This window comes from Podarcis filfolensis (genome assembly GCF_964270895.1).
Source record: "Podarcis filfolensis genome assembly, chromosome: 5".
NCBI lineage: Eukaryota > Metazoa > Chordata > Lepidosauria > Squamata > Lacertidae > Podarcis > Podarcis filfolensis.
In genome coordinates, this window is record NC_139608.1 from 49,212,460 (window position 1) to 49,233,820 (window position 21,361).

Below are 21,361 nucleotides of genomic sequence, written 5' to 3' on the forward strand. Positions count from 1 at the left end.
GGAAAATGAAATTAGAGAACAAAGCAGAAAACAATAAGGAAAGGAGGGATAAAAACAGAGACTGCAGACCTCTTTAAGATTCCTTCTACAACTTCTGATTAAAATTAGAAGTTCATAAAAGTATGCATGGTGAGATAACAGTGGATAGACAGATGTTCCTCCTCTACCCCTAGTACCAGAACTTGGGATCATTAAGTTAAATTGATGGATAACAGGAAAAGACAGATAAAATAATATTTTTTATATCATGCTGTGTTGTGATGTGGCAATTGACTTAGATGGCTTTCTAAGGAGTTAGTCCATTAAAAGCATCCAAACTATACTAATAACTGCACCAAATGAAAACAAGCAGATCCCTGCCTGCAGTATCACAATTTAACATTTTCAGAAACTGTCCTGTTCCCATCTGTCTCATCTACATTTCTCATGTCCTGATTAGTACCCAAGTTTTTAAGCTGGCCTGGCTGGAGGAGGAAGCTATGAAATTTAAGCTCCATTGGGCAAAACTGAGCAGGGAAACAATGGAAAGAGATCAGGGAAACAGGAATCACTTTGTGTCAACTCTGAAACCCCTGAAAACCCTTTTTGCTTGCCAGTGCTCATTGATCTTGCCATCCTGTCTCTGCACTCTCACTTGAACCTCATATTCTCACCTTGAACAAATAAACAAATCATAGGTTGAAGTGAATTAAGGGCTTGCTATTTCTGTATGGCGGACCACTTGGTTGGTCATGTGTCCTACTTTACAGAAGGCAGTCAGAAGACAACCCTCTATTTAAAGGCATCCTATCTTTGAAGGGCTATGCTCTCCAAAGTCCCGTTTAAAGATAAAGAACCATGAGAAGGGAGAGCAGAGACCTTGAAGCTGTCCATCAAGAGGTATCACCTGGACAGTAGTCTGGGCAGACACATATGTAACCATTTAATCTTCCTCACCAGGGTGAGATGTATTGCATTTCTATTTATTGTCATTATTTCTAAGTTGCCATCTTTACACATCTATTTGTTTAAGGATGCATAAAGTGTTTTACATTCAAATATTACCTCTTCAGGGTACATAAGCACATGCAACTATTATGCAAATCTGTGTCCTCTTTTGACCCCTGTTTGGTTATGTAGAAGTGACCACACAGGACTGCTGGGTTCCTCAAGGACCTATTTTCTAATTCGCAAAAGGCATTGCTGTTGCTAACTTATGAAAAGAAATTACTACCACTGTTGGAAAGTAGCTCACAGCGGTGATAATTGTGACATTATCTTTGATCCTACTCCCTTTTTCTGTCATTTCTGGGAAGTAGTAATTGAAAAATGAGCCTTTGAGTGGTATACATTTTAATGTCTGGGACACAAAGGACTCTCTGCCGCTTTGCAAAACCTCTCTAAGTCCTGCAGTATAGCAGGGAGATATTTCCCCACATTTAATTCTGTTTTACATAAGGGTTTATTTTAGGTTTTTGTTTGTGCCAGTTTCTATCAGCTCTATGATACCACAGCTCATGCAGATCTGACAGAGTGGAAAAGTTCTGCTGGTGCCAAGGTACTCATCAGAGAGACTCGATAAGAAGATGGCATTGTATAATGATGGTTAAAGGACCAAAGACATGAGAAGCAGAAAAGGCATTTCAGGTCACTTCAACTGTCCCATTGCCATTAGAGGAGCATGCAGTGGTTTTTTTCAGTGCAACTCACTGAAATGTTTCAGACATTAAAGCATCTTCCAGATCTATTCCAAAAGCTATTCTGCTCTCAAAATCACCCCCCCCCCCATTTTTACAACAAAGTCAACTTTTCTGTGGCTAGAACCTAGATTGGTTAACTGTACTTTCTTCCAAAATGCTAAAATGGTAAGAAATGTATAACTTCTGTTTAAAAATTTGATCTGCTGGAGGAAGTTACGAAGAAACTATATTAAGCATGTTACACACTCTGGTTGCTTTGTCAATGCAATTATTAGTTTATGACTTTAGTAAACCAGTGCAATTGCTGTTATATTCAACTGTGTTACATTGCTATAAGTAGCTTCGTTTTCCGTTAGATTTTAAAACATCATTATCTTCTATATGTCTTAATTGAAGCATAGTACACCAATAAACAGATTTTTTAAAAAATCACTGCTTGTGCTTCACTCTCTGTCTCACTGGGTTTCTACTGAACAAATTTGAATCCTGACTCTAGCACCAAATTTGTGTTGGTTTTCTGGCCAGGAATGGGCAAGGTATGATTAGCCTTCCATGATTAATACCTCACTTCTTAACATGTTAATCAACCTTTAGTACATTTAATATGAATCATTGTAAAAAATTTACTTTTATCTTGCTTATGTTGTAATGATGTAATGTAATGTTATGTAAAGTAATTTTCTTAATAACAAAGAACATACGTAACTTGGGATCGGGGGGAGGGAACTAAGTTGAGACAGTTTGCAAGCACCTTCTGTTCTCGTCTTGTATGTGTGTTTATTTTTTTCACATCAGAACTGGGTGGATAAGGATTGGCTTGATCAGGATATTTGGAAGTTCTTAGAATTCAAAAAAATATTAATAAAAGTCACTGCTGTTGCCAAGGAATAGGATCACCCAAAATTCATACAGCCTTAAAATCATTAAGGTGAAAGATAGCATTTGAATCTCAACTTTATCCATTCTAGAATCTAGACATTTGTAATGCATATTTATAGTCATATTGGAGATTAATAGCATGTGAGTTTGAAAGAGATACTCTGGATTCACTGCAGTTTAGACAGCCCATTGAGTCTGTTGCTGAAGTTACCTGTCAGCCAAAAATTTGTCTCTTGGAAATGCAGGGTGTTTACTTAAGTTACATAAAGGACCACGTCCTTCTGCCAATTAACCTTTTGGCAGCTCTTTCTGGGCCTAAAGAAAAAGTATATTTCTACTTCAAGTTTCAGACAAAAAGCAGATGAACAGTAAATATACCAGGGAGTAGCACATATTCCACATAATTTTTTTAATCTGTCTGTAATGTTCTGATGTCAGATGGAAGTGATTGTCTGCAGGTTCCAAAGAATATATTGGACAAAATGGAGTGTTGGTTTACCTTTTTAGTGGGTCACAAAATCACTTGTCTACTCCATATTAATTGATCCAAAAATAGCAATCACATGTTGTTTCTATATTTCAGGCCAAGCGAAAGGCAAATGGTGCCCTGTCTTTTCCAAAACATCTGGAGGGCGCCATCTTGTTTTCCCTTGATATAGGTGCTTAGTATAGTTGCCATATTGATTTTATTGAACAGGAGACATATCAACATTCCTATTTTGTAATTCTCATTTAATTTGGGACTTCTGCAATTTCCAACAATAAAATAAAATGTTGATTATTTATTTTTACATGAATCCTATATAGTTGTGTAGTCCCATTTGTGTGTGAGACATTTACTTATGAATATACCATAATTTCCATTGGTAATCAGAAAATATTGATATTTACTAAAGATTAGAAACCCCTTATAGACTTTTTGCGTGAAAAAGAAAATGAGCTTATGATATCTGGGTTTGAGGATTGAAGAAAATATTGGTTTATAGAAAGTAGAATTGTTAGGTGTTATTTTGGAGTGGGTGTTTTGAATAATTTTCTATATATAGCTGAAAGATGAAGAATTAGAAGTTTTCTTTCTTTTTTTCTCCTTTTAGTTTATGTTTTTATTTAGATTAGTTTATCTTTTACAAAAAGATATTTGGTATTTAACTTTGTATATTTACTTTCAGACTTTATATTCTCTCCCTTCCTCTATAATTTTTATTAATTTCAATTGGGAATTTTGCTTCACAACCCCCAACCCAGCTCCTTCCCTTGATCAAGAAACCACCGAAGGCACCAACCAGACAGAAGTAGAAAAAAGTAGAATCTCTTATTACTAAGTGGTTTTCCATAGCTTTTTGCAACTCCAGTTCTGTAATCTATGTACCCATTTCCATTATTAATCATTTTACTTTGTCAGTTCCAGTTGAATGAAGATAAATAATGTCATTCTGAGTTTAAGATCATACTAGTAATTTTTTCCACCAGAATGTGGCCAAGTTATAAAGGAGTGGGATGCTGTTGAGCATGAAATGTTGATGATGTGCTGAAAAGCTGTAGTCAATGAACACAAAACCATGGCAAGGATACAAGCAGAGGGATGGGAACAGGCACAAGACTCGTGCACAGGCATGTCTGGAAAATCACGCTCAAACCAGAACACTTTACTGACAAAGGGGAAATCTAGTTAGAAACCACTCCCTCCTGACTTGGTGAGTAGATAACCACTGTTGGAATCAGGCTTTAATCAAGACCAAATTAATTGGCTAAAAAATGACGTGGTCATGCTGACTCCGGCCAATCACAACAAGAGTTTTCCAAGATTTCCCAGTGTCTAGACAGCTGCTTTTGTGGCTTGTTCATTCTCGGCAGCACAATCCTTTCAAAACTCAGCAAGATGGAGAAGGCTTTCTCCTCTTGCAATACTGAATAAGATGCGAGAAAGTGTAATTAGTCTCCCTCCTGCTGAATTTTGTTATCTAACTACATGCTAGTGCAGTTAAATGTGTTTGTCATTAAGGTTGACTGTCCCCATTTCAAAATGAATTCTTTGCATAGCTATACCAGCCATCCCTCAAGTACAAGGATGTCAGAAATCACAGAGGTGACAAAAGTTTTATAGCTTAAGTGACACGTTTAAAAATTAAATAAGTTACCAGGTGATGGTAGCATAACCTTAAGTAGAGTTCGTAAATGTGGAAATGCTTAACTTAAAACAAACAAAAAAAGTCAATCATGTCATTAAACTGGCCTCCATACCAGAGAACTGGAGGTAGCCAACAGAGGGCAGGAGTCACCTAAGGAAGCCCTGTGTAAGGACTTCTACTTGCACAATGGTGCAGAAGATAAAAGGGCAAATGTAAAGGTCAAAAGGCAAATGCTTACTCACACAATTTATAAATAATTTATGGAATCTGGTGTAACAAAATATGGTGATGGCTACTGGTTTAAAAGGGGATTAGGTAACCTGCTATTAGTCACGATAACTAAATGGGCTATAACAGGGATGGGGAATCGCAGCCCTTCCAGATGTTGTTGGGTTCCAACATCTGTTGGCTCCAGTCTGCATGGCCAATGGTCAGGGATGATGGGAGTTGTAATCTAGAAACTTCTGGCTCCCTGCTCCTGGATTGAGGAACCCTTGATCCAATCCCACAAGGCTCTCATGTTCTTAATGCAGATAAATCTGTAAGATCAGAATATAAACAGAACTGAAGCATCTCTTCAATGGAACGTATGAGACAGAAGTTGCTCCAACGCCATGGGAAGCTTCAATGCATCATATTAGTTATTTCAAAACCTCCATGCAAAATATAAAGCATAAATATATTTAGGTTGTTTATTAAAAATGTATTTCTTTTATAAAAATGTGTAAAATATTCTCATTTATACATTTTCCTTGACATTAATTGTTCTACTCCATACCTGTGCGGAGCGTGCAATAATGATTTAAACTCTGCAAATAAGTTACAAAATTAGTGTTAAGACTCCTAGCTCTGAGATGCTAATTGCTATGCAGATTCATACTACCATCTTGCAGGACAACTTGGGTCCATATAATATATTTTTGACTGTCTCGGGGGGGGGGGCATGACCTAGATGTTAGTCCACCAAATTCATCATATAAAAATGGTTGTTCGGAAGACTCTTGGTCATGAAAATTTCAAGAAAGTGCCCCCCCCAAGCTTAAACAAGGCTGCCAACTGTCTTAGAAACAAAAACTTTAAATTTGAATGCTTGTCACTTAACATGTGGTGAATGAAATCCCCCAGTAAAGTATTTGCATACTTGTTTGTCCCCCTGGGACCCAAATAGATACTTCAGTATGACAGGGATTTATCAGTAGCCATCACTTTCTTACCTATCAGGAGGGATTTGTTTATGCCATCTAAGGAGCCTGGATTTGTAATAGAGGTGCTTAACATTTTGCATTTCTTTAAAGTGCTTTTTAGGGCATACCTCCTTTGACAAAGTTTCTACCAGTTACAGCTACAGATAACAAACGGTATCTTTATAATTAGCAAATGAAGGAATCACTGTATTATTGCTTCTGCAAAGGTCAGAGCTAAAGAAAAGGATAGAAAAATAACAGAAAGGGAATGTAAGGCATTCAGCTGCAAATTCCACTCTTCTTCCTAGTTCCATCCTGCAGCCTCCATCTTCCAGGCTCTGAAATGCTTCTCCATTTCATTTCTGGCTTTCCAGTTTCCCACATTTACAGTAGGGATAATTTTCTGAGGTTTCAACCACTGGATGAAGCGTTTCATTTCGAGGAAGCTGCTGTGCTCACTGTAAGGTATTCCTGCAAATGAAACAACACAGAATAAATTTAGCCCAATGGACTTGTATAATAAGACAATGGACTTGTATAAAATATCATTTGTTTATTTAATGATTAAGTTTATATCCCGCCCTTCATCCCAAAGGAGCCCAGGGTGGCAAACAAGTTATGAAACTATAAAAACATTTTTTAAACATCTTAAAAACAATTCCAGCACAGATGCAGACTGAGAAAGATCTCGACTTAAAAGGCTTGTTGAAAGAGGGAGGTCTTCAATAGATGCCAAAAAGTCAACAGAGATGGTGCCTGTCTAATATTCAATGGGAGGGAATTCCAAAAGGTAGATGTCACGAAAGGCCCAAAGTCTACACTCTGCAGAAAAGACCTCCTGATAAGATAGTATATGCAGGAGAACTTTACCTGCAGAGTGCAGTGTTTGGTTGGGTGTATAAGGGATGATACAGCCTTTCAAGTATCCTGATCCCAAGCTGTATATCAGGCTTTATAGACCAAAAGCAGCACCTTGAACTTAGCCCAGTAACAAATTGGTAGCCAGTGCAATGCTTTCAACATAGAGGTAGTCGGCTGGTGAAATCCTCCCTCAATGAGCAGTTGAGCTGCTACATTTTGCATCAGCTGCAGCTTCCGGACCAACCTCAAGAGCAGTCCCACAGAAAGCACACTGCAGCAATCTTGTCTGGAGGTTAACAGAACATGACTATCGTGGTCTTGAAATGTTTGTAGGTATATTACCAGCCAAACCTGGTAGAAGGTACTCCTAGCCACTGAGGTCACCTGGGTCTCTAGTGACAAAGATGGATCCAGGAGCACCCCAGACTATAAACCTGCTCTTTCAGAGGGAATACTGCCCCATCCAGAGCAGACTGACCAATTATCTGGACTCAAGAACCACCCACCCACAGGGCCTTTGTCTTGCCAGCATTCAGGCTCAGTTTATTGGCCCTCATGCAGTCCAGGGCTTCCAGATCTTCAGCGCCAATGAACATTTCCAATGTCCAATGGTCAGGGTTGATGGGAGTTGTAGTCCAGCAATACCTGGAGGGTCACAGCTTTCCCAAAGTTGGTAACAACAAGCTGTATCCACAGTTGCTTCTACAAGTCCATAGGAGCAGGACCAACAATAGTTAACAATGAAGTATGATGTTCATTAATAAATCATTTCATTTCTGTTAAGGTACATCCATTACCCACAAGAAGAAATAATACAGTATGTGAAAAGGCTATCAGAAAAGAAATAACCATATTAAAACATTTGAAATTATGTTACCATATATAGTGATATTTCCTTTGGTCTGAGGTTTAATATCACTCAAAGAGCCACACCCGTCTGAATAAGTCCACCCAGTGGGTTTAAAAGCCAAAATTTGATCAAAATTCTCAGAGAATTTGTTCAAGTGATTCTTCAAATTCTGTTGATAGAAAAGAACAGTTGGTTATTAAGGATTTAAAACATTCATTGCAAAAAAAAAAATTTAGATAGTCTTCTGATCAAAGCAAAACAGACTACAAATGGCAAGAGTTCTCAGAGTCTTGTCAAATAATCAAATTAGATAAGAATGGAAGCTGTGGCATTTTATACACTTTCAGTGTCCATTCTGTCAACAGTGAATGCCAATTAGTAGTAGAAAAAAATGTTTTAAGAAGCTTCAAAAACATTCATTTAAATTACATAATATGTAGCAACAAAATTTGAAATTTCCACTTGTCAGATTGATAATAAATATATCTGACATAGACTAAGGATTCTCAATGGAGACTTTATGCTACTCAAACATTAAAAGTGAAAATGATGAAATTTTTGAGCATAGACTTTGTTTTCGTCCATGGAAAGCATAATAAACTTAGTGTGGATTTAAAATATAATCAATGCTTTTTATGTCAAGATCTGTTTCGTGTATGTTCAGTCATTGTACAAAGAGCATCCATTTGAAAATACCGTATTTTTCGCACCATAGGACGCACTTTTTCCCCTTCAAAAATGAAGCGGGGATGTGTGTGCGTCCTATGGAGCGAAGACAGCATAGCCCCACGGCCCTCTGCTGGCTGGAGAGGTGACGCGCGGCTATGGCAGGAGCCTCTATAGCCGCGCGCCACCTCTCCAGCCGGGAGAGCACGCTTGGGGCTAAAGAAGCCCCGCTTACCCTCTCCCAGCTGGAGAGGTGACACGCAGCTATTGCAGCAGCCTCTATAGCCGCGTGCCACCTCTCCAGCCGGGAGAGCGTGCACGGGGCTAAAGAAGCCCCCTGCGACCCTCTCCCGGCTGGAGAGGTGACATGCGGCTATGGCAGGAGCCTCTATAGCCGCGCGCCTTTCCGCTGCTCCCCGACCTGCTCTTTGGGGCTGGTGGTGGGCTTCCCCCCGCCAGCCCCAAAGAGCAGGTCGAAAGGAACCTGAAGCCTGGAGAGTGAGAGGGGTCGGTGCGCACCGACCCCTCTCGCTCTCCAGGCTTCCAAGGTAGCCACCTGAAGGCGTCTGAACGCACCTTAAACGGCACCTTGTTTTAGAGGGGGAAAACAAGAGGGGGGAAATTCTCCCCCTCTCTGTGCAGCGCCTCCTACCACTTCGCTGAAGGGGCGCTGGGCAGAGAGGGAGAGAATTTTTTTTTCTTGTTCTCCCCCCTCTAAAACAAGGTGTGTCCTATTGTCCGGTGCGTCCTATGGTGCGAAAAATACGGTACCTGGAAAGATTAGTATTCAGAAAATTGTATGAAATCAGAAGCAGGAAAAGAAACATCAACAAATAAATGCAGGAAATTAAAGGGAAATTAGAGTCTACAAATACATAAAATAGAAAGCAAAGACTAGCAGTGACAGAGACCAAATCAAACACAATTTGAATATAAGCTATTAAGTCAGAAATGTCTATATAAAGAACAAAATGGAAAATGAAATATGTATACTCTTTAGTAATGAAATAAAAGCACAGCCACTAGAAATAACTTTAAAGCAACTGCACAGGTGTCTGTGGTGCTGAACAGCTGGACTCTCAAATGTTTAACAATTTCACACACACCCCATCAAAAAAATTAGGCTGCTAAAATGAAGAAAACTTGGGAGAAAACCAGGATTGGGTATATGTGTGAAAGGACTGGCACTGTTCAGTTCTGGCACTGAAAATAAACTCTTAGATTGAGAGGTACCGAGAGGTGGTTTGTTCCTTAATTTTAAATATGATGTTAGGAACAAGATGACTGACTTCTGTCTCTCCCCACCAATTTAAGCTTAGCCAGATGAGTACAAGTGACAGTTTTAATACTCACCTTAAAATTAATTTGCATCATGGGTAAAAGGTGAAGCAAAGTGTTATTCCAGTCCAGGGTGATGAGGGAATTGATTGTTGCTGATTCCAGGCACTGCAATGTTTTGTATTTGTCTTGGGACATGCTCACTCTTGAACCTAGAACTTCAGCAATAGCTACAGAAAGGGGAGGAAGGATTACGACATGATGGAAACAGAAGTGGGCAAGGAAAAACTTCAATGTTTTTAAAAAATCAGTTTAATGCTCAGTTACCATCCCAGAGGCATATCCAAGTTTTGTTTTTGTTTTTAACCAAGTCACTTCAGCTTTTGGCTTGTGGCAGATTAAAAGCTGGAAGACACCAGGTCATCCAATAGTGTTTACGATACTCACAGGGAATTGGCCTAAGTTAGAAAAACATGCCTACCAGCTTCTCTCACTGTCTGCCATCCTGCTTTAAAGAAGTGCATTTTTTATAAACATTGACCAAGTCTGATTTTTACATGCTTGAGTCTTTATATTAATGTACTGTTGCGGTTTACCTAGGAGAAGTAATAGCTACAGTGATAAAAGGTTCTTATTCAAGGAAATGAAGGAATATTTCACTTAGAAGCTGGCAGCCTGTACGTGTTGTTTTAAAGGAGAACGACAACCCTTTCGTGGTGGCCCCCCTTGTGAGTAACCCAGTGGCACCCACTAATTCCTTTCAAAAAGAACCATCAAAAGCAGTACCTGTTGTCTGATTAAAAACATTCAGCTAATAGGTCTGTACAATTTAGAAGGGTAGTGATTTAAGCATAGGCCATGAAAGGTTTGAAGCGGTTGAAAGATTTGCTTAGTTACAAGTGGGTGGTGGGTGGATTTCAGGAAGCGTTGACATACACGCTTCAACTGTTTCCAATTTGGCATGGAAATAAATTACATTGCATTTGAAAAGTTAATGCACATACCAAGAAGCTGAGGTTAAAAGTTTAAAAAATGCATTACATTTACAGGACTATTAATACAGCTAGAGTGTTTTAAAATTGCAGCATTACTAAAAGGGGCAGCCATCAGCAAACGGTTCATGTCACAGACTATTTCTTCTCTGTGCACCATGCCAAGAGGCCTATTGTGCTCCGAATTTAAGTACTTTTACAGAAATGCTGTAATACTTAAAAAAACACAACCATGTTATTAGTAGAAGTTTCGGAATAGATTCCATTGAATGTTCTTCCCTAAGAAAATATTAACTCTTAAAAAGAATCTTTGCAATTCTTGTGGAATGTTCACTCACATACCTAGAAAGACCTTTTCTTTTCCAACAGAATATGTGCCACAAACAACCAAGGTCCGTGGGTTTAAGGTAACTGTCTCAAAGGCCACATTGACAGCAAATTGAATCACTTCTTGCTGGGAAGGGAAAGTGTATTCAGGACTACAGTATCTAAGAAAAGCAAAGAGAAGACATATTTTAAAAATCGGTTTTGAGACACATTGCTTTGTCAATTAGCCTACACCAGATATAGCAATGAAAGATCAAGCGCTACAGAGATATAACAGTGACCAACTTTGCAGAAGCAACATATTGGAAGTTACAATGGTGTGCTGAGACAGACAGCAGTTCCTAGGATATGTAATTCACCATCAGTGCAAAGGACAACTTAGTACATTAGATTTCAGCTAAATAGTAGAAGGATCTTCCACACTGTAAGGGCCATTTAACAGTGGAATAGAATGCCACGGAAGATAGTGGGTTCCTCTTTGCTAGAGGTATTTAAACAGAGTTTGGACAACCACCTATTAGGGATGCTTTAGTTGGATCCTATCTTGTAAAACCCACATTAAGTATGGGGTTGGAGCAGAAAATCTGTAACACTCTATGATTTGCCTGAGTTGTTAGAACCCGGTCCCCAGCTCCCCAGCATATACTGCACAGTAGAGTGGTTATACTGCACTGCTGGGAGAAGGGGAGAGAGCAGTGGGAAGGGTGCATCTGTGAGAAAGTTCCTGACCCAAAAAAGGAGACTTGGAAGCTTGTGCAAATGCTGCCCTTCTTTCAGGCTAGGTGCCAATTGCCAAGGGCTCTTAATAGTGGCAGAAGCACCTGCACCTGATGCAGGAGATAAAATGTCTCCTTTTAAAGCTCTCACCATAAACTACATTGTTATGATTTCCTCTACATCATAATGTATATGGGAGAAGTTACACCACTGGGCTTTTCCAAGACTGTTACTTTTCAATGGCCAAAGTCAAGTCTGTAGGTTTTGGCTAAAGGTTCTATACTTGTTTCTAGGGAACTATCCTCTCAAAATCCAGGTTCAAAGGTGGATTCCCAACAATGATGTCTGCTATGGCGCTTCCAACTGCTACGCTTTCCAGAGTGAATAGAAGAGGCAAAGAACTATGTAAGTAACAATTGTTAATATCTCAGTTTAATAAACCAGTGTGTAATTGTCCAAGCTGGCTCAAGGTAGTCTAGGCTAAGCAGGTTGTGGTGTTTTTTGGTTTTTGGTTTTTTTACATAGCAAGGATAAGAGCATATCACTGAAATGCAACTTACGTTGTATCTAAGTAGACAGTGTGAACTTTCTGACCAACAAGAAAAGGGCAGCGCTCCATAGAAGGATCTGCCCTGAAGTCTCCCGTGTGTAACATATTAGTCCCATTCGGAAATTGGAATAGGATCATTGCAGCACCAGGACAACTGCCAGAGAAGAGAAGGGGGAAGAAGAGAAAGACATTCCATTTTTTATTTGGGATCCACGTAGTTTTGAACATGAACTACAGTTTTTGAAAGCAGGTCTCTACTTAAGTCCATCATTTTAACTCCTTTGGTATTGACCTTGCTTCTGTCAAAGATACCTACTGATTAGCAGCGAGCAACACCACTTTGATGCCATTTATTATGCATTCGCTATTCATCGGCAGGACATGGATGTACTGTTCTTGCACTCCAAGTTTGCTCTTCACCAGATTTCCAGTTATCTGAACAACAGAAAGTGTTTAACATCACTATGTTTCTGTTTAATCAATTAATCAAGATTTCATTTGTAGCTGATGCAAAAAAAAACCCCCACCCAAATGATCCATCTACTACTTTAGATGACACAGAGGAAGAGAAGAAGAGTTTCGATTTGATATCCCGCTTTATCACTACCTGAAGGAGTCTCAAAGCGGCTAACATTCTCCTTTCCCTTCCTCCCCCACAACAAACACTCTGTGAGGTGAGTGGGGCTGAGAGACTTCAGAGAAGTGTGACTAGCCCAAGGTCACCCAGCAGCTGCATGTGGAGGAGCAGAGACATGAACCCGGTTCCCCAGATTACGAGTCTACCACTCTTAACCACTATACCACACTGGCTCTCAAGCTCAAGGCTTCTGAAGCCCACTAAATAACAAGGCTTGCTACAGTAACTGTGACTGATTTCCAAAATATCACCATTTACGAACAAATATTTACATGAAAATACAGAAAAATAAATGGCAGAATATCTGGCAGAATATTTCTTTAGAACTCTATTCCGGTTAAACTACTCACCCCACTACCCCATGGGTTTTTTGTTCTTGTTCTTTTCTTTCTTTCTCTGTTTCTGTCTGTCTGTCTCTTTCCCTATTTTCTTCTTTATATATTACAGAATAGGAAAATTGATGTGTGTGCAAGCTAGAATTGTAAAATGTCTAGTATGTAACTTTAAAGAAACAGAGCATGATACACATCAGTGACCTGAGGCGAGGGAATTGGTGGAGACAAACTTATTGATATAGAAAAAAAAAAAAAATTTTCCCCTTCTAGTAGCACCTTAAAGACCAACTAAGTTAGTTCTTGGTATGAGCTTTCGTGTGCATGCACACTTCTTCAGATACCTGTATCTGAAGAAGTGTGCATGCACACAAAAGCTCATACCAAGAACTAACTTAGTTGGTCTTTAAGGTGCTACTAGAAGGGAAAAAAAATTTTTTTTGACTATGGCAGACCAACACGGCTACCTATCTGTTATTGATATAGGTAATCTATCACCAGTTTTATAATTCTGAATGGAGAAAGAGATTCTTCTCTTGTAAATAGCTCAACCGCGCCCCCTTTTCAATAATAAATAACGGATAAGCTCTTTCCAAACATGTATCTTACAGGCTTAGAGCACTGGTATTGATTATTGTCTCCTCTGTGCTAGAGACTCTTGAACATTGTGATTTTGGCATGTGCTCTCTTCTCTTCAATATTACAACTTACAGTTCTGCAAAAAGGACAGTAGTGGCAAGGATGACTTTAAAAAACTAAGTGAAAGTCAGGTTAGCTATTCTAGCAGCTCCTGACCACCATTTGTGCTGACCCAAAAAGGATAAATCCCAAAAGTAAATGACAGATTTATTCAAGTCAGCTTTAAAATTAAATGTACCAGCTGTGCATCAGTAACATTTGCATAGATGGCATAAATCTTATTGTGCACATCACCCTTGAGCCCAAACCTACCTTATTGCAATATATTGGGAATGTAAACTTTTTAGTTAGGCCACCATAATGATCAGAATGGAAGTGTGTAAGAAAATAAGCCTTGCATCCTTCAATTTCTCCATACCGGAATGCATCTACTACAAAACCTGTACCTGTAACAAATTAATACAAGAACAGCCAATCAGCTAATGTACACTGGAATTGCCAAGGTCAACAACTACCAGGTCTCTCAACACATCTTGTGGATTTATTAATTTTTTACACTTTTGATCAAAGTCCCTCTCTTTCTTGGCCAGTCATCACAAAACACCACAAACTTCCAAATGAAAACTTTTGAACAATTAAATACGCAAATACACACAGTTAGAATAATTTAACCTAGTTAATTATTTTAGCACAGAATCCTAGATTGCCTGTGCATAGGGCTCAAGAGCCACAGAGGTGGTGAACATCAGAAATATTGGTTGGAAATTCAGGAGACTGCAACCTGAAAGAGCAAGGACTAAGAGAACTCAAGGGATGCATAGAATAGTTTCCAGTTCTGGGTGTAATACCCAGGAAATGTAACATTGGTCAACATGAAATGCAGCCAGTGAAGCATTTCAAATAAGCAATCTTGAAAACGTGAGTTGCTACATTCTTTTGTGGGTTGGTATGATTCAACATACTATGGCTGCAATCCTGTGCACACTTATCTGGGAATATCATGGGACTTACTTCTGAGTAAAACTATACATGCTTGTAAGAGCTTTGAGGCTGCAATTCTATGCATAATTACTTGGGAGTAAGCCCCATGAAATCAGTAAGGCTTATTTCCAAAGAAATATGCACAGGATGAGGCTCCACGAACAATTTATCAAATGTGTAGTAGAAGAGAAAGAAATTTCATATGGTCAATTTCATAGAAAGCTTTAAATAATATATGAGACAATGTTACAGAATTTGATGAGCTTCAGATTTAGAAACATAATTAAATTTTAATGGCACTTATTTTCCTAAATACTCTTTCTAAAAAATTAAGAGTATTTAGTCCTATTCTTCAAGAAAATAAAGTAACTCTTATTACTATTACTATTCTATAGTTTCACACTTCTCCACAAAATAAGGTTTTTAATGGGAACTCATAGCAATGCTCGCTCTTTTACTTATATTTTGGTGATTGTTAAAGGCTCCCTCCCATCTTAAGAGCAGAACTGAGGTCTTTAAAAAGAGATGAAGAAGTGCTTCAAAGAGGAATTTCACATAGCACAAAAGATGAAAAGATGTTTTATACTTAAGGAGAAGACACAGCAGCAACACAATGGAAGGAGAATTACAGTTCTAAAACAAAATAGAGCCTGCTACCTGGTATCTTCTTATAGAAGGGACACTGTTTTTTTCTTGTTCCCTCTTCAGCAGGACAGGACTCCCTAAACCTCTTTGTCCACCTTTTCTGTCCACCAGATGTTGGATCTGCAGAGATGACACTTTTGCTTGAACTTTCTCTGATTGTATCAGACTCTCCCACTGATCCTTCGGCTTTCCTCTTTCGAGATCCGGGCCGCTTTCCTGCAGCAGCCGGTGGACTCAAAGTCTGTGTACTTTCAGAGAGATTTTTCTTTTGGTTACTCTCCATTTTGGCTTTCGGTTGCAACCCAAAGAAAACACCAATATCCATTTGTTTTAGTTCCTTGGCAGGAGTGGTTTTGACTTCAGCATTAGCAGCAGAAACATATGGCAGTGTTTTAGAGACTGTACTTGGGAAAACAGGCATAGCTATGTTATTACAAAGCCTTCCCACTTTTTCTGATACTGAATATGAATTGTTATGAGCCAACCTGCTTCTACATATGCCAGTAACACTTTTACCTTCAGTAACTAAGCTACTACTGGGTTCTTCCACAGTATCTCTTAGGCCAGGTAGAGGAGACTTAGTACCTTCTTCTCTAAATTCTGAAAGCAATGTGCCCTTAGCAGACTCTGTAGAGGCCCAATTAGAGTAATCAGAGTTGCCCCACCCACATTCACCTGCATCAAAAGCTGAAGCACTCAATTTTAGCTCCTCCGGTTTCTCCAGAGTTTTTTTATATTCAACAGGGGGAATGGGTGCTTCTGTGGGATGTTTCAACTGATCCAATATACTTGCTGAACTGCAAACTTTGCTAAGCATGCTACTTTGAGAGAGAGTCTTACAAACACCATCCAGACTTTGGAATGCATTTAATGTTTTGTAGGATTCACTGCTTACTGTAAAATTATGCTCTATGTTGTGTTCCTGGTCACTTAGTTGTGAAGCAGTTAGTGGCTTATTAAAACTTCCAATCCTTCCACTTTTGTCTTCTAGGCTCCCAAAATCAAATAGCCTTTTTCTAAAATGTTCTACCTCTATGTTCTCCTCGTCATCTGTCTCTATAGTGTCTTCCCCATCTGTGTTAAGTGGAGAGTAGGAAATATCACAGTCACTTAGGTCAGCTTCTGAGATTACCGTACTTCGTTGGTAAGAGCCACTGTCCAGATCTTCACCACTTTCAGTTTCTTGATAAAGAGAACCACAGCACTCAGCCAGCTTTACTTCATCTGTACGCTGTGTACTGTGTTCAGATTCTTTAACATTTTCTGTAACGTTTGTAGCTTTTGGCAACAGAAAGCACTGTCTTGGAGGTTTTCCCACACTCTGGAAGTCTTTCAGATCCTGCAACACCCCATCGCTGAAGGCACTGCAGTTGATGGATGAAGCAGTACCAAGACTAAATAAATCATTTTCTGTGTTAGATGAGGAAAATTCAGCAACATATTCCCCCGCTCTGCTTGCAGCAAGAAGGGTGTGGCTATAACATTTGTAATGAGAAGGAATAGTTGAAGTACACAGAAGACCATCAGGGCACTCTAAGAAAAGAAACAAAAACACGTTGGGAATGGAAGAAAACAAAATGTGTTTTGAGTACAACTGTATACTTACAGAACAACATGGTTCCCAAAAGGTTTACTTAAAAAACACAAAAAATATGACAATTGTCAACCTTCTGTACATTAGCATTATAGTCTCAAATTTAGTACATGTATGATAGATGTTAGTTCACTGTAATGCCTGATGTCATATGACAGCACCACTTGAAAGAAGAGAGCCTTTAATTTCAAAGAGGACGTTTCAGCATGCATGAAGATGTACAAGCAAGTCCTCCCTATTCTGAAATAAAGGCAATACATTCTTCCCTTCTTACACAGAAATAAAGTTCCTTGGAAATGAATTGTCTCACGTCCAAATAACTTATTAGAACAGCATGCAATGTCTTGACTGAAAACTTTTCAACTATCTGAAAACAAAATAACAACATGTAACGTTGTGATCTGCTTCCTTAGGCAGAAACAAGTAACATTAATGCCCTTAAGATAAGGACCTCAAAAGATAACACAAGGCACAGGCTGGCACTTTAGCTTTGTAAAATTGTATATGTAAAACCTAGCATTTCAGGCAACATTTAAGTTAGACAACATTTAAGTTGGACCCAATATTTATTTTATACTATGGGAACAACTGTGGAAAGCAAATATAAGATTTACGGCATGCTATATGTTAAGAGAGAACTTTATGAAGGTGGTATCGAAAACAACGACCAATTAGCAAAAATGTAAAAATCAATAAAGGGCAACTTTTGGAAGTGTAAAACAACATGTGGTGGTTGTGTAGCATAATTAAAAATTATTGGGAAATGATTTATATTGAACTTTTAAAAATGTTTTTAAAATCTTTTGCTAAAAACCCAGAAGCACTATTGCTGGGGTTAATAACAACAGCAGTTTACAATAAAGAAATAAAGTTGTTTTAATATGCTACAATGGTTGGCCATGTATTATTAGCACAAAAATGGAAAACAGATAAAAGTGCCAGCAAAAGAAGACTGGCATATTAAACTGTTAGAATATCTGGCGTTAGCAAGGATGACCACTAGAATAAGAAACCAAAATGATGAAAGATATAAAGAGGACGGGATACTATTTATAGAATATATGGAAAAGTATTATAAGCAAACAATTTACTTAGCAGGATGGTAATATTTTCAGCAGAGTAAGAAATAAATAAAGTATATAAAATGGTTGCGAAAGATGGGATGAACTTAGAAAACACAAGGAAAAGAGGGGTTAAAAGGAACCATGGAAAGAGAGGATAGGAAGTCAATAAATGTTTTCTGGTTTTTTGTTGATTCTTTAAAATCTTTGAAATATTTTTCTTGTTGTATCATTTTTGTTCATGTTTTGTTGATGTAGAATGTTATCAGAAAAACAAAAAACCTAGCATTTTGAATTCTGTTTGCATTACTATCTTGCCACTGGCCCAGAACCTGTAATTCAGAACTGCAAGATTTTGTTCTCTGAAATCAGATAAACATTTTTACATTATGAAATAATGCTAACTTTCCCAGTTATTTCAATTTTCAACCAACCTGACGTAAGTTTTTGGAAGTTTGTTTCAACTTTGAAAAAGGGCTACTATTATTTTTACATGTCATCCTACAGCCTGCTGCAGAAATTTAAGTAAATGTTTCCCTCACATGGAGGTAAGTGATAGAAAAGGCTTCACCTGCAAAGTTTCCAAATTTTGGACTCCTGTTAAAGGCAAAAGCACACACACAAACACAGTAGCAAATATATTTGAAAGACACCTTCTCCCCAACCATGGCTGTACCTTTTTCAGCAGTTCTTGAGCCATCTAAACATTCTGTCACATGCCAATGAGGTGTTTGGATCAACAACAAAGAAAATGGCATCTGGCAACTTGGGCAATGTCCTTCATAAACTGGACGAGCTTTTGAAGGGGTTTGCTTCTTGCAGTTTTTCTTTCGCTTTGATGGTGTCAATGAAATGCCTTCATGTGACTGTGTGGCAGGGTCATTATTGGGAACACCGACATGTAGATCTGGTTTTAAAGGTGTTTGGCTACTTATTTGCCTTGGTCCCTGCTTTGTCATCTTCGAAGTCTGTTTTTCTTCTGATGTTTTCCTATTGCCATGTCTTTGTGACTTTCCACCGTTTGCTTTATGTACATTTGTACAGATAGTTTCTGAATTCTGGTCTACTGACTTTAGCTTCCGAATAGATTTGTACTCCCAAATGTCTTCCTCCAACAGGCTAACTTCAGACATGACAGCTCAACAACATACAAAATATCTTCTTCAGATTTAATAATATTGTAGTATTTTAAAATATGTGTATTATTTTCTTTCACTACACTGGATTTTATCTCCTTGTTGTATATGACAAAGATAACCAAACACAATTTTAAAAAGCTCAAGTTTGGTTTAGTTCAATAAATTACATTTAAACATGAAACTAAAGTGCACTTAAGAATAGTAGAAAGTCTTTCTCTTCTATCTGTGAGGTAAGTCATAATCTCAGTTTATGGGACGTTTGCTTAGAGTACTCTGGAACAGTACAATTGACTTCTTTGTTTCCCTCTATGATTCTGAAATAAAGAACAATAAGAAGAGGCAAAATTATGTCTAGTCCCTCACAGTACGACATATCCTGAGAAATGGCCATGTTATGTCTAAATCAGCAAAACCAACTGTCTTTTGGCTATTTAAAGTTCAATAACTGAAAATTAGAGTTAACTTTAGCACAAAATTGCTGGATTAGAATTTATCAGGCAATTTCATTCCATCTTAATTGAGACCAGGGATTTTATAGATGTTAAATTAGCACTGCAAAACTAAGAATTATTACTGCTGTGACTGATTATTCTGGCTATTGAGTATACGTTTTGAGTTGTGAATAAAAATTGCTGTGGCAACCTTAACCCAGCTAACTGTCAAGAAATTCAAAACCTGTTCAGTAAAAAATAGGTACAACACTTCAATCTATCTGCAGTTTGAAGCATACTATCTGCATACATATCCTGTTGAGAACAACAAATCTTGCATCGAAATGAACATGTTTAGGATCAGCATGTAAATTTCAGAACAACCCCACATTTTCAGCTGCATGTTTGCAAATCTCATTGTGTTAAACAGAACAATTAAACTAATTTTCAAAAAAAATTGTACATTTATACCTTTCTATCCCTTTGGAAAACAAGTAAAGGTAAAGGGACCCCGACCGTTAAGTCCAGTTGCGGACGACTCTGGGGTTGCGGTGCTCATCTTGCTTTAGTGGCCGAGGGAGCCGGCATTTGTCGGCAGGCAGCTTCCGGGCCAGCATGACTAAGCCGCTTCTGGCGAACCAGAGCAGCGCATGGAAACGCCATTTATCTTCCCGCCGGAGCTGTACCTATTTATCTACTTGCACTTTGACGTGCTTTCGAACTGCTAGGTTGGCAGGAGCAGGGACCGAGCAACGGGAGCCCACCCTGTCCCGGTGATTTGAACCGCCAACCTTCTGATGGGCAAGCCCTAGACCACAGCACCACCCTAACCCATCCCCTGAACCTCATTGTGAGCTTCTAGTTGCAGCATTTTGCAGGCTGCGGCTTGTTTTAACCACAATACACCACCACCAAAGAGGGAAAAGAGAACGCTGCACTTATTCCATCTCATTCTGTATCTGTCCATCACAACTGAAAATTTGACAGGGCACCAGCTTTGAAGGCTGACTTGAAGAAGACAGTAGCCTAAACAGAAGACAGGATTTTTCTTCTTCCTTTCCCCATTCAAGGGTTGTTGCTGTTGTTTTATTCTGTTAGTCTTCAAGCCCTGGCCCAACAAAAGGAACCTCATGATGTCAGCAGAACAAAGTATGTGCACATTAACACGCCTAAAAGAATTATGGGCACTGTAGTTTGCTAAGGGCTGCTGGAAATCATTAATGGGCGAAGGGTGAATCACAGCACCCAGAATTCTTTGAGGCGGGGAAAATGTGCTTTGAATGTGTACTCAGCACAACTCTGTTTCCCAGGGCAGTCTTGTGCAAATTAACCCGACTGCATACGTGCCCCTGTTTTAAACGTAAAGGGGAGGGGGAAGAAACCCCCTGACATCTACTCAGTCAGAAGGAAAGCAGCAGCAGTGGCAAGCGCCGCCCTTGGCTTTTGGACTCCCTAGTAAGCCATGAATCACCTCTCTGCTCACGGGGCCCGAATCTGACTCAGCTCAGTACCTGGCGCACCAGAAAACAGTGCAGGATACTGCCCTCCCTCGCCTTCTCACACCGAGCAAACAGCCGCCCCCCCAACTCCGTCCTCACTCACACGTTTGACAGCAGCCCCAAAGGCAAGCCTCCATTCTTTCCTTCCTGGTCAGCTTTTGCCGCCTCTCTCGCACCGCCTACTTTTGCTTCTGGGAAGTAACGCCGTTTACCGCCCTGCGCTTTCGCCAATGTCCACCCCCGGCATTCTGCTTGCTTTTAAAGAAATTGACAACACCACCCTCTTATTTT

General features: G+C 39.1%; 1 protein-coding gene across 1 annotated transcript; it reads right to left on the reverse strand.

Annotated features, from left to right (window-relative positions):
* Window positions 1–5,365: 5,365 nt before the first annotated feature.
* On the reverse strand, window positions 5,366–21,252 carry DCLRE1A (DNA cross-link repair 1A). Its single transcript, XM_083616677.1, has 10 exons — window positions 21,176–21,252; window positions 18,678–19,454; window positions 15,359–16,879; window positions 14,033–14,166; window positions 12,429–12,547; window positions 12,123–12,266; window positions 10,861–11,006; window positions 9,602–9,756; window positions 7,610–7,751; window positions 5,366–6,342 (listed from the first exon to the last, which is right to left on the reverse strand). The coding sequence occupies exons 2-10, from the start codon at window positions 19,132–19,134 to the stop codon at window positions 6,176–6,178; spliced, it is 2,985 nt and encodes a 994-aa protein (XP_083472803.1). The 5' UTR covers window positions 19,135–19,454; window positions 21,176–21,252; the 3' UTR covers window positions 5,366–6,175.
* Between the last annotated feature and the right edge of the window lie 109 nt (window positions 21,253–21,361).

Coding starts and splice junctions, on each gene's coding strand:
- DCLRE1A (XM_083616677.1), bottom strand. CDS start 19,134: ATGTCTGAAGTTAGCCTGTTGGAGGAAGACATTTGGGAGTACAAATCT. Junction 16,880..18,677: donor CTCAAGAACTGCTGAAAAAG/GTACAGCCATGG, acceptor TTCTTTTCTTAG/AGTGCCCTGATGGTCTTCTG. Junction 12,267..12,428: donor GTGTTGCTCGCTGCTAATCA/GTAGGTATCTTT, acceptor CTTCTCTGGCAG/TTGTCCTGGTGCTGCAATGA.